The sequence below is a fragment of the Anguilla anguilla genome, chromosome 7, assembly GCF_013347855.1.
Source record: "Anguilla anguilla isolate fAngAng1 chromosome 7, fAngAng1.pri, whole genome shotgun sequence".
Classification (NCBI taxonomy): domain Eukaryota; kingdom Metazoa; phylum Chordata; class Actinopteri; order Anguilliformes; family Anguillidae; genus Anguilla; species Anguilla anguilla.
Window position 1 is genome coordinate 21,782,869 of NC_049207.1, and position 11,720 is coordinate 21,794,588.

The 11,720-nt window shown below is 46.0% G+C and overlaps 1 protein-coding gene across 1 annotated transcript; it reads left to right on the top strand.

Moving 5' to 3' along the window:
- Positions 1-2,212: 2,212 nt before the first annotated feature.
- Positions 2,213-10,946, top strand: nelfa (negative elongation factor complex member A). Its single transcript, XM_035427250.1, has 11 exons — positions 2,213-2,422; positions 3,440-3,611; positions 4,386-4,547; positions 7,247-7,336; positions 8,255-8,382; positions 8,604-8,673; positions 9,101-9,189; positions 9,304-9,415; positions 9,656-9,957; positions 10,223-10,322; positions 10,726-10,946. Exons 1-11 carry the CDS (start codon positions 2,213-2,215, stop codon positions 10,908-10,910), a joined length of 1,620 nt encoding a protein of 539 aa, XP_035283141.1. The 3' UTR covers positions 10,911-10,946.
- Positions 10,947-11,720: the final 774 nt, after the last annotated feature.

Sequence of the window (11,720 nt, forward strand, 5' to 3'; positions counted from 1 at the left end):
TCCACATGTTCACACAGGCTCCTAAAATTCTAACTAAACAGAAAGCACTTTTCCCTATTCATTAATCTATGTGCACATCAAACCACATGTTAATCCACAGGATTTGATGTTATAAGAAATAACTTTACATCAATTTCAGTCAGATCCTGCAAGTGAGGGAACCCTGACTTACTGGGACCCTGCTGGTCAGTTTTGAGTGGGTGAGTTTTGGTTGAAGCAAGATGTAATCAGTGACAAGTAAATACCCATTTTGTTTTTTATTTTCAGATTTGAATAAAAATGCGGACCGAATGTCATGCTTACTCGTGAGTCTAGGTTGAATGCAGTCTTCTTCAGATCTTGCAGAGCCCTCTGCATGAACTCAAAAGCATGGCAATCGACACAAGGTCGACCTGAGAGAGGACAGCGTATAGGCACAACAAGAGAGCATAATTACCATAACCAAATCAATAAATAATAATTTAACAGTTATTTATACAATCTATTTATTCTGACTAGAAACCAGGAAAACTCAATTTTACTATTGAAAGAACAGTCTGTAATGAAGTAAGAGTTAATAATAGATGACTATATGCACAAAGGAAAAAGCTGAATAATAGCTATACTTTACTGAAAACACAGCTTCGTCTAATGGGTGTACATGCCCTGCATTAAAAAATGTCAATATAACAACCTACTGGCGTATTATCCATGTTTCACAATCAGCAGGTAGGTTGTATGGCATTTCTGGTAACTGCTGACACTAAGAATGCAGCTAATAGGCCAATTGTCCCTGCCCAGTGCCTACTAAAAAAACAATGCTTAACACATACTTTCAGCCGGAATGACTGTCCCCGACTCCTGGTTGGCATCAATGGGCCTAAAGCACAGAAGCTCAACCATCAACAGCAGCATCACCGCTGCAGTGAGCATAGAATGGAGAAAACTCGTCGCCCTCATCTTGTCACCTGTTAAAGAATACAAATACAAATACAAAAATAGGAAACGACTTGTAAAATATAATATATTTATAATTATACAAATATATATTGCACGTCGACATTACAACTAAAAAGCTATCCCAGCCTCCAAATACATGGCGCAAATAGCGAACGTTAAAAAGCTAGCTAGTGGTAGCGAGTTGACCCCAATTAAGCTGTTTAAAATAGGTAGCGTTGAATAGCTAGCCTACTAACATATTCTTTAGATTTTCATCAAATAGTGACCTAACGTTACAGATTTTTTACCGTTATGTGGACTAATGTTAAAGAAAAAACAAAAAATAAAGCCAGATGCAAAATGAAAAACGCACACAGCGAGATAACTAGCGCTAGCATACAGATGGTGCAAGGACTATTCATTCTCACAAATGTTTGATTAGCTAGCCAGGTAAACATGAATATTCGTTTTGTCTAAATAAATTTATACTGATACTTATCGTCAATGGATTCATTAAATGAACTGAAATTTTAATTTACCAAATGTCTTGAGAACAAAACACCGCTGGTCACCGCCTACCCCTGCCTTCTGTTGCTGGATTTTGACAGGCGTCTTACGTAACGAATCGGCTGCTCCTATGTGACTCGACAAACTGGGAGTCTTCCGTGGTCACACCCACCTACTGTGGTCACACCCCACTCTAGTAGGCTAGAAAATAGTTGTATTTTCTAGCCTGATTCTAGCTAGCACGCTCGATTAGATTATTAAGTAAATATTGCTATAGCCTCGCTTTTATAGCTGACGTTAACCAGTTATAATTATACAGTCAGCTAAACCAGTGACACTCCAGTTAACAGGAGTATACTGTATACATTTCTAACAATGTCGCCAAGTCAAAACCTGAAAGAAAACGTTATCATTTCTGTTAACATTTTTACTAAAATTATCATCTGACCAGCGAGAAGTTCATCATCAGAGCCTGGCTATAAAGTTAGCCAACGGGCCAGTTAGCTGGCTACTTAACACCAAAGCACTTAAAAAGGGCTTAGCGTATTTTATAACTTCAATACTTACGTTATACTTACATACTTACTATACTTATTTTTATACAGTTACGTAGTTTATACCTCAAATGTATATCGATATACTGTTGTCCGCCTGGTGGCCATCCTGCATTCAATACCGCTGCTGAAGTGCATGGTTGCAGGAGGATCATGGGGGTCCTGGCTGGTGTGTTGTATTCTCCTATGTAGTCTTTTAAAATGCCTGAACACAAATCACTTCTTTTTCCAAAATGGCGTCGATGAGGGACAGTGACACCGGCCTGTGGCTCCATAACAAGCTGGGATCAACGGACGAGTTGTGGGCACCTTCTAGCATTGCTTCGCTGCTTACAGTTTCTGTCATCGACAACATACGCCTGTGTTTTTCCAGTTTGTCGCCTCCCGTGAAGTTAAAACTCTTGCTTGGGATGCTGCATCTCCCAAGGCGGACTGTGGATGAGGTTAGTCTATGAGTTGCTATGAGAGAGTCAACGTACGAAAGGTTGCTAACGTTAGCCAGGTTGCTACATCTGGCTAGCTGAGCGGGAAGTACGTTGACATCCACACACTCCGCAGTTTGCAAACTAACTAGCTGTTATGATACTGTAACGCAACAGCGAACTAACAAGCAACGTATTTCCTTTTGCTTGACATAGAAATACAAACGCTGTCGTGTTAACATTTTTGGGGTTTGCTTGCTAGCTACTTGGCTAGTTAGCGAACTAGCTTTGATTTTGGGTTCGGTGTTAATGCACTGCAGGCTTACTAACTAGCTATAGGAAAGTAGCTGTGCCAGACAGTTTGGTAACTACATGTTCTCTTTTCGTAAAAGTATCATTGTCAAAAATACAATGTTGGCTCTTATAACAGAACACACATGTCGCTTTTGGTAGCTAGTAAAAACGACGTAATTAACTAGTTAGGATCTAGCTTTGCTAAAGTAACGTACGGAACGAACGAATGCTTTCGGGATGGTAGGTGTGACAGTGACTGAGTGAGATCTCAGCCTTTTCAAACTTGACTACCCAGCGAACAGTGTCTGACTTTCATTGTACTCATAGTTACTAGTTGTGCTTTGGGTCGGTAATACTTTTTAAAATTTCACTGAACATATTTTGATCGCCTATTCGCTTGTCCTGCTACAATACGTGGATATGAACTGATAAGTGTGCGTTCTATTGACATTTGTCCCGATTTGTTACTCGGGCGGCAAGGCTGGAGTTACCGCCCTCTTTTTCTCTGCTCTGTCTGTGAGTGGTAGTCGCTAGGCGAATAGCTGATAGCTAACATATTATTTCCCTTTATTGACAATGGACGTTGGTGGATTTGCGTCCATTTATTATAAGTTATATATTAGTACGGTATTTTGAATTAATTCAAAACGGAAGAGATCTAAAAAATAATATTCACAATTTGCTTAGATTGTTATCCTTAAGCGTTTGCGAGCTGACATTCTCATGTGACCCGTGTCTCCACAGATGAAGGAGGCTCTCTCAGAGATCATCCAGCTGGCCACACTGGACTCTGAACCCTGGGTCCTCATGGTGGCTGACATTCTTAAGTCCTTCCCTGAGACTGGATCCCTTAACCTGGACCTTGAGGAGCAGAACCCAAACGTCCAGGACATCCTCGGCGAGCTTCGAGAGAAAGGTGCCTTTTCTGGCTAAAGGAGGTGTTAGGAGAACAAGGGTTTTATTAACCCTGTGATTGGCTGATTTGATCTACTCCTGCTGCTTTGCCCTGGACAGAAGTATTGTTTGGTCCAAAGAAAGTCTGTTATGGATGACGTGAAGCCTCACTAGGTTTTACTATTATGTTAATATGTTACTATTAATCGCTTCACTCCTCAACGGTAGTGTGGTTCACGGGTGAGAGGTCAGGAGTCATGCTCTGTAGGTGCTTCCAGAGTTTTCATTAAAAACATTTTTTATTTTAATTATGTATTTCTATAATTCTTTTATTGGATTTTTATCAGTGCTCATTGCCTCTACTGTTAATTCAGGAGAGCGCAGACAAGCACGTGCTTGCCGCTTGAGTACATGATGCCAGTCGCTACTTCCTGTCATGCTGCAGTTCTCAAGTCATGCTCACACAGACATGAATTGGAGGAAAACATTTCATATGCAGCTCAACAGGCAAACCTGTGGGCACAAAATTGGCCTGCTGGGCAATGAGAGGCAGTCATTATGGCTGGCTGATCCTTCCCATTCCTAGACAATGGTAGAGCCCATCATGCATCATCCTGCAGGTTCGCCGACCATACATCGTAATGTTAAATGAATTTCTGGATGCGTGTGTATAGTAATTGAGTTGAAGCTGCAGCATGTATTGTGTGTGTGGCAGTTGAGTGAGCTGGAGTGTACAGTGTTTGTACCATCACATGAACACAAGTGACACTAACGTGCGTGTTCCCCCTTCACACAGTGAGCGAGTGCGAGGCCTCTGCCATGCTGCCCCTGGAGTGCCAGTACCTGAATAAGAACGCCCTGACCATGCTGGTGGGGCCTCTCACGCCCCCCGTCAAGCACTTTCAGCTCAAGAGGAAACCCAAGAGTGCCACGCTGAGGGCCGAGCTGCTGCAGAAATGTAGGAACCTGCCCTTCCATCCCTTTCCTCCAGCCCTCTCTTCCTTCATTATCTTTCGCCCCCGCTCTTCTACCGCATTCTTCTACCCCTCTTCCATCCCTCTCTTCTACTCCTCTTCTGTCCCTCTTCCATCCTTCTCTTCTTTCCCTCTTCCATCCCTCTCTTTTTCCCCTCTTCCATTCCTCTCTTCGTCCCCTCTTCCATCCCTCTCTTTTACCCCTCTTCCATCACTTTCTTCTACCCCTCTTCCATCCCTCTCTTATGTTTCTCCAGGGATGCTGATATTGCCAGTCATTATAATCTATTCTCACCAGGCACACTTTTTCTTCTGTATCCCTTACAAATTGCTTTCCCCCCCCCCCCCAATGACAACATTGATTGGCCATGTACTTTGCAGCTGTTTTTTCCTTCTTTTCTTCTCTACGGTAAATTAAACTCATTACTCAGAGAGTCAGAACAAACCAGCGAAAAGCAATAAAATCCAGAGACAGAAACCTTGCCTGGGAGCCTGTGTCTCTAATAGAGATTGGAGTGTGAGTGTGTTCAGAAGTGATTGAAGCTGAAGCTCATCACGGCTGTGTTGCTGCTGTTGGCAGTGATGTTATTGTAGCCGTTTAGCACCCCCGGAGCTGTGAGGAGCCCTTTGCCTCTCATTGCTCTTCTACACCGATGGTCTGAAAGCAGGCTAACTCACTCACTTCAGGTTCTCTGTTCATTTCTGGTCCTGTTCTTTGTCATCCCCCCTTTTCCTCCCTGAGTCCCGTTCCCCTCTTCCACATCTTCCCCTCTATCTCCTTGTATTGTGATATCCAAAAAAAGGGAAAAGTTCCTTTCTCTACCTTCCCTTCTGTATGTTAACTCTAGTGATGAAGGATTACCAATCGCCTGGGTGCTATAGCCTAACCATGACACTCATTAATCGCTGCTTGGGTTGTTGGTGATTTGTGTATCTTGGCTTATTTTTTGTCTGCACTCATTGTAAGTTGCTCTGGGTAAGAGCATGCGCTGGACGCCTGAAATGTAAATGTAATGCTGGCTTGCGTCAACTTAGCTTGCTAGCGTTTTTGGTGGAACTGTTGGCAGGCTGCTTGTAATGTAAACCACTTGTGAAGTCCCAATGCTCGTCTCAATCTAGTCAGAACAGCATGTCTTTACAGGTCTGGTTGTGGGGTAACGCAATGAAACGGCAATCAATCAGCTCTGACATGGCTGGCCTCGGCTCCAGATTGTGCTAAACTCATTTCAGCTCCACAGGCGAATATGGCTGACTTGTAGGCCAAAAGTGGGAACTGCCCTGCGGACAGAGATACAGCCACTATTTATGAGTTTTATTAGTACATTGATGGATTTAGATACAGTCATATAGATAGTCAGTATGGCTGGAACATATTTGCTTAGTTTTACACACATTTACATTCATTGTCAGCAACTGGTGGAAATCTTTTCTGGAGCTTTCTCCTTGTCACCGCTCTGTTCTATCCTGTTGTTTGACCTATTTGTTTACATCACAAACTTTTAATTATTATTATTATTTTTTAATTTATATTACCGACTATCCCTCCCATATCCCGGAGCGACGCAAAGCCAATATTGCACCACTCCTGGGGCTACCAGCCTCAGTCGCCACCGGTACAGGTTGGATTTGATCTGAGATCGTGGTGTTCGCTCGTGCTGTAAGCAGAGTGAGCAGCCCTGAGTTGCACTGTTTTCACTTTATACTGAATCAAGTCGAATCAGACCTTTACCCGCAAATAGCTAGCATGTGAACTTTAAGAAATTAATAAAAGAACTCCCTAGTGGGAGAAACCCGACTATAGAGGGGAAACCCATCCTCCACTGCCCAGCCTAGCATTCTTTAGGTGTCCTGTCCTTTAGGTTCTGTAGTTATGTCATGGCACTGATAATTATTATTCCTTACTGCTAGCTCACTAGCTAGCTATATATCGCTCTCTTGGTAGCCAGCTATCTACCTGTCAATCTCTCTATCTCTCTAGTTAGCTACCTCGGTAGTAATCTCTGTCTCTCTTGTGATCTTGGTAGCAATCTTTCTATCTCTCAATTGCTCATGTTAATTAGCCGCCTCTCTAATGGTGTGTTCTGGTGTCAAAATGGCTGATTTTGGTAGAACAAGCCACATATTTACCATATAGTCCGCTGCCTATCCTTTAAGATTTTAGCTGCTCCTCCATTGCAATGAGTGAAGCCGGGCGGAAGTATTATGCATGAAATGGTATCACATCAGTTGGAGAAATAGCAAGCCAGAAACTCTGATTGGCTGTTGACGGGTGATGGCCATCGCTCAGCTTCATAGAGAATGAATGGACTTCCGACACTGGTCGACTGTTCACTCGCTGTGTGAATGTGGGGTAATGGCTTAGGCAGCCACTACTGAGAGCCCATCTACAGGAGCCCCAGCCCGATTTCATTAATGTTCTAACCATGCAGGGCTGACTCAGACCATGCATTCATGGACTAGGCTGTGCTACCGTCCTCCCTTCGTGCCATAGTCCAGAACAATCAGCTGGGCTAGGCTGTCAAGTGAAAATCTGGTCCATACTATGATGTGCTGTGTAGAAGGAGTTTTGTAATGGGTGTGGTGTGATATCGCGGGCTCCCCATAAGCAATTACTGTTGAAGGCTGCTGAGGCGAGCTGATGCTTACTGATCTTTTTGTCCCCTCGCGCCCCTGCCAATCACAGCCACAGAAACTGCGCAGCAGCTGAAGAAGACTGCCGGGGTGCCTTTCCACGCCAAGGGGAGGGGCCTGGTCAAGAAGATCGACACGACAAGTGGGTCCCGCTCCCTCAGCCTATCAGAGTTCAGCGGAGCTGTGCCAGAGACCGCCCTCTTGCACGGCTCCCAAACCAAACGTTTGTGTATGATGATCCGTTTACGACAGTCACAGCTGTCGCCTTGCGTGCAGAACCTCAGATGCCTTTTATGCTTAGGCTGAGTGGTCTACAGACCTGTGGTCAACTTGTTTTTCTTAAGAAATGTCTCACTAGGAACTTAAGAAATGTGTCACTGTGTTCATCCTTGTGTATTCTCAAAGGGTTTGATAGTTTGAACCCTTTGAAGAGTAGGTTTTCTGGAGTGTTTTTTATTTTGTAAATTTTCAAAATTTTAAGTTGGTGTTCTAGAACTCGGTTGCTTTCAGTTACCAGTACTGATTGTTACATCAGCATTAGAATGTTCAGTTCAGAACATTCTAATCGCATATTTGTGATCTCACACCTTAAAGGGCTTTCTGGCTCAGTCATCAAAGGCAGGCTGGGCCCTGAACGTTAGACACCCCGGGTTTGAATCTGGGCAGAGTCAGACTGTCAGACTGCAGTGCTGGGACACACCAGGGATATAGCGCATTTAGTCTGGACAGTGTACCTCCGGTTACTGTTACCATTAGTTGGGGTGCTTCACAAGAGCACAAATGCCACAGCTGCAGTATTCTTGCAAGGGTGGGGGGGGAGGGGGTGGTATGGCAGTTTCTTGAGAGGCACAATTAGCAATTCTAAATCTAAAAGGGGAAAAGGTGTAAAAAAGAAATTATTTTTAAAAATGTACAGTGGTTTTAAAGGCTCTGTGTTGGTCCTGATAAGGCTACAGATGACACGTCCATTGAAAAACTTGACGAGGGTTTGAAAGGGTTAAAGTCGTGCCCTTCTCGTTGCGTGAATGCTCACTTCCTGTCTGCCTCCATTTTATCCCAGCGCCCCTCAAGGGAATCCCGAAAGCCCCTTTCCGAAGTCCCACCACTCCCAGCATGTTCAGCCCCCCCAGCAACAGAACCCCCATCGCCCCCGCACGGACGCCCATGCGCAAGGAGAGGGGAGTCAAGGTAAGTGTGGGGGGGGTCAAGGCCTCAGGCCTTGTTTGTTTCTTTGGAGCAACATTAGATGCCTTTTCGTTAATGTATGTCAGAATGAATGTTCCTGTGTTCTGAGCATTTTCATGTTACATTTCTTTACATAGACATTAGATATGTCACCATGAACTTATGTAAACCTATGGACATAGAAGTTTTCAGTTGTTCTTCTGTTCTTCTTCTTTTTTTTTCAGTTATTGGACATCTCTGAGCTGGACATGGTGGGAGGCGGGAGAGAAGCCAAGAGGAGGCGGAAGACTATGGGTAAGCACACTTCCTCTGCATTAACCGTGCTGAACTCATACCTCAGAACATTGGCTAAGGCCACTGCGTGTAGTTACGGGCCGGATAGACGCACTTCTTTCGTACTCACTGTGCTGAACACGTACGGAATACCTCGTAACATCACCAAAGACCGCTGCGTTTAGTTATGGGGCGAGCAATAGTTTTGTATATCAGCACAAATAGTCCGCATAGTTTTCGCACTGGCAATGTTTATTATTGCGGTCTGAGCAACGTCGGGGCGTGTTTGCTTCTGGTACCCAGAAGCTCTAAAGAATGCTCCTGGTGTAGAAAGCAGCAGAAGCTAAACTAAGAGGTTTACAGTGGTGCAGGGAGGCTTTAAGTGTTTCTGTTCAGTGTTGTCAGTGTCCCTGTCCTCTCCATGACTGTGAGTTCTGCATGTCCACAGACGCGGAAGCGGGCGAGAAAGCCGCCAAGGAGGAGGCGGTGGTGGAGAACACCACGCCGGACTACGCCGCCGGCTTGGTGTCCACACAGGTAAGTGGGTACCCGCCGCGACGGCTCGCGCCGCCCCTTTAACGCACCCGAGCCTGGCCGCCGTGCGTCGCCGTGGTTACGGCTTTGTCAGGCGGTGCGTTTGTGTGTCCGCAGAAACTGGGGTCGCTGAACAGCGAGAGCGCCCTGCCGTCTACGAGCTACCTGCCCGCCACGCCCAGCATGGTGCCCTCGTCCTCCTACATCCCCAGCTCAGAGACACAGCCCGGTGAGTCGCTGCCCGTTTGTGCACCGGCTGTGCGCTCGCGTGCCACTGCGCTATTCCGCGGTGTTCGCTGTTTTAATTTGCGCTTAGTGTGTGCTGTTCTCAGATTGTGCATGCGGATGACAGTATAACCGATTTGGAATTGGTGTTGTTTATTTAAAAAGTTATTAATATTATAACCGTTACATTTTTCTCTGCCATGTTCTCCCTCCCCTCTCATGCCCCGCCCCTCTGTGACCTCAGCGAACGCGGGCGGTTCGGGGCGCGAGGCCCTGCAGCCCAGCCGGCAGGCCGAGGACTCGGCGGCCCCCGGCACCACGCTACCCGGCCAGTTCAAACAGAGGCCGCCCATGTACAACAGCAGCAACACCAGCCCCACCGCCCCCACCTCGCCCACCACGCCCACCAGCACCCCCACCAACAGCGCCCCGCCCACCGCCGCCACAGCCACGCAGCAGGAGACGCCCACGCAGCCCCCGACCTCCCAGCCCACGCCTACGCCCGTTGCCCAGCAACCGGCGCCCAAGAAGAACCTCTCGCTTACGGTGAGAACGCGGTCGCACAGGCGTTGTGATGTCACACTCAGCCACCCTCTATCAAAGGAAATGGATCCTTTGCTTTAAATTTAGCTCTTATCTTAGATACAAGTTTGCTCTTTCTCATGCAGTGTCAATAAATTGACAGTGCAATGTCAATAAAGTTTCCACTAAAGTTTAAACCTTGAAGGAGAGGAGTCAAACGACAGCTGGAAAATGTGTTTGTGGAATACCGAAATTGACTAACCGTCACTGTGACCGGCTTCCTCCCCAGAGAGAACAGATGTACGCCGCGCAAGAAATGTTCAAGACGGCGAACAAGGTCACCCGACCGGAGAAGGCCCTTATCCTGGGCTTCATGGCCGGATCACGAGGTATAGCATTGGCCCAATCCTGAGCATGTCATCCCCAGTGTTCCTCCTCGTACTTTGGTTCATTTATTTATTTTATGCCATACTTTTTGGCATATTCAGGTTTATTTGTAACTAACTGGTCTCAGCACAGATTGTAGAAGTATCGCTGTCCTGCGGCTTCTGCCTGGTTCCTCCCACCTTGCAGTCTACATGAGTTGTGTGTTGTGGTGTACTGACTTGTTTGCCCATTGGCTGGGTGGGGGCATCCAGAGTGCGGCTCCTCCTCCCGATCCCCCTCCCCCAACTCCGCCTCCCCAGCCCCTACAACATTCTGAAATGCACACGGCCTTTGGCTCTGTATTTCGTGTCTGACCTGTCCGGGCCGTCCTGCCTTTGTCTGCCCCCCCCCCCCCCCTCTCCACAGAGAACCCGTGCCCAGAACAGGGTGACATCATCCAGATCAAGCTGAGCGAACACACGGAGATCCTGCCCAAAGCAGACGGGACGGGAAGCACCACCATGCTCGTGGACACCGTGTTCGAGATGAACTATTCCACAGGCCAATGGACTCGCCTCAAGAAGTACAAGCCAATCACCAACGTCTCCTGAGGGAGCTGGGAGCTGGGCGGGGCAGGGCGGGGCGGGGAGGGGATTGGGATGGGGGCTGTATCAAAAATACAGAAACACAACAACAAAAAAAAAAACAACAAAAAAGTATGGGCCAAATCCAGCTTAAGTTGGGGTAAGGGTGGTGTGCTGGGATCTGTGGAGAGGGGATAAAAAAGCCTTCACGTGCTGTTTAAATCTCCAAAAGTCTAATGCCACACCCATCTCTGTTCATGCATTGCCAACTGGCAGGAACTTTTTTTTCTGTTTTTTTATTGGGTTTATTTTTTTTGTTTGTTTTTGGTTGTTTGTTTTTAAAGCCCACTGAAGTCCCTTCAGATTTCCGAATGTTCATGAGGGGCTGGGGAAAGACTATATTGATTGGCATTTTTGATTGGCACCTACCAGACTGTTGCTTTGTGGAGGCAGCAGTTGACTGAGGGTTGTTGAGGGTAAAAAAAAAAAAAAGTATTGTGTGTTTTATTGTGAGAAAATTCTAAAAATATTTGCGGCTTCTACCAAGTTCAAAGAAAAACGTACACACACGGCAAAATGTGACGGTGGTTATCTTTCTATAATTGTCAACTTCCTTTTTGAGAATTCTGGCAACTGTTTGTTTTTCAACCTCATCAAGAAGGGGAGAAAATAAACTAGAACAGGTCCAGACTTATGCTTGTGTTAAGAGTCGTCCTTCACCTCCTGCTTGCATTTTCCCTTTCGTTTCTTTTGCCTTTTTCCAAATGGCTGGTGACACCCAATCCTGCATCAATCACAACTTTCGATCGAAGTGACGAAAGCTGCAAAGCAGTCAAG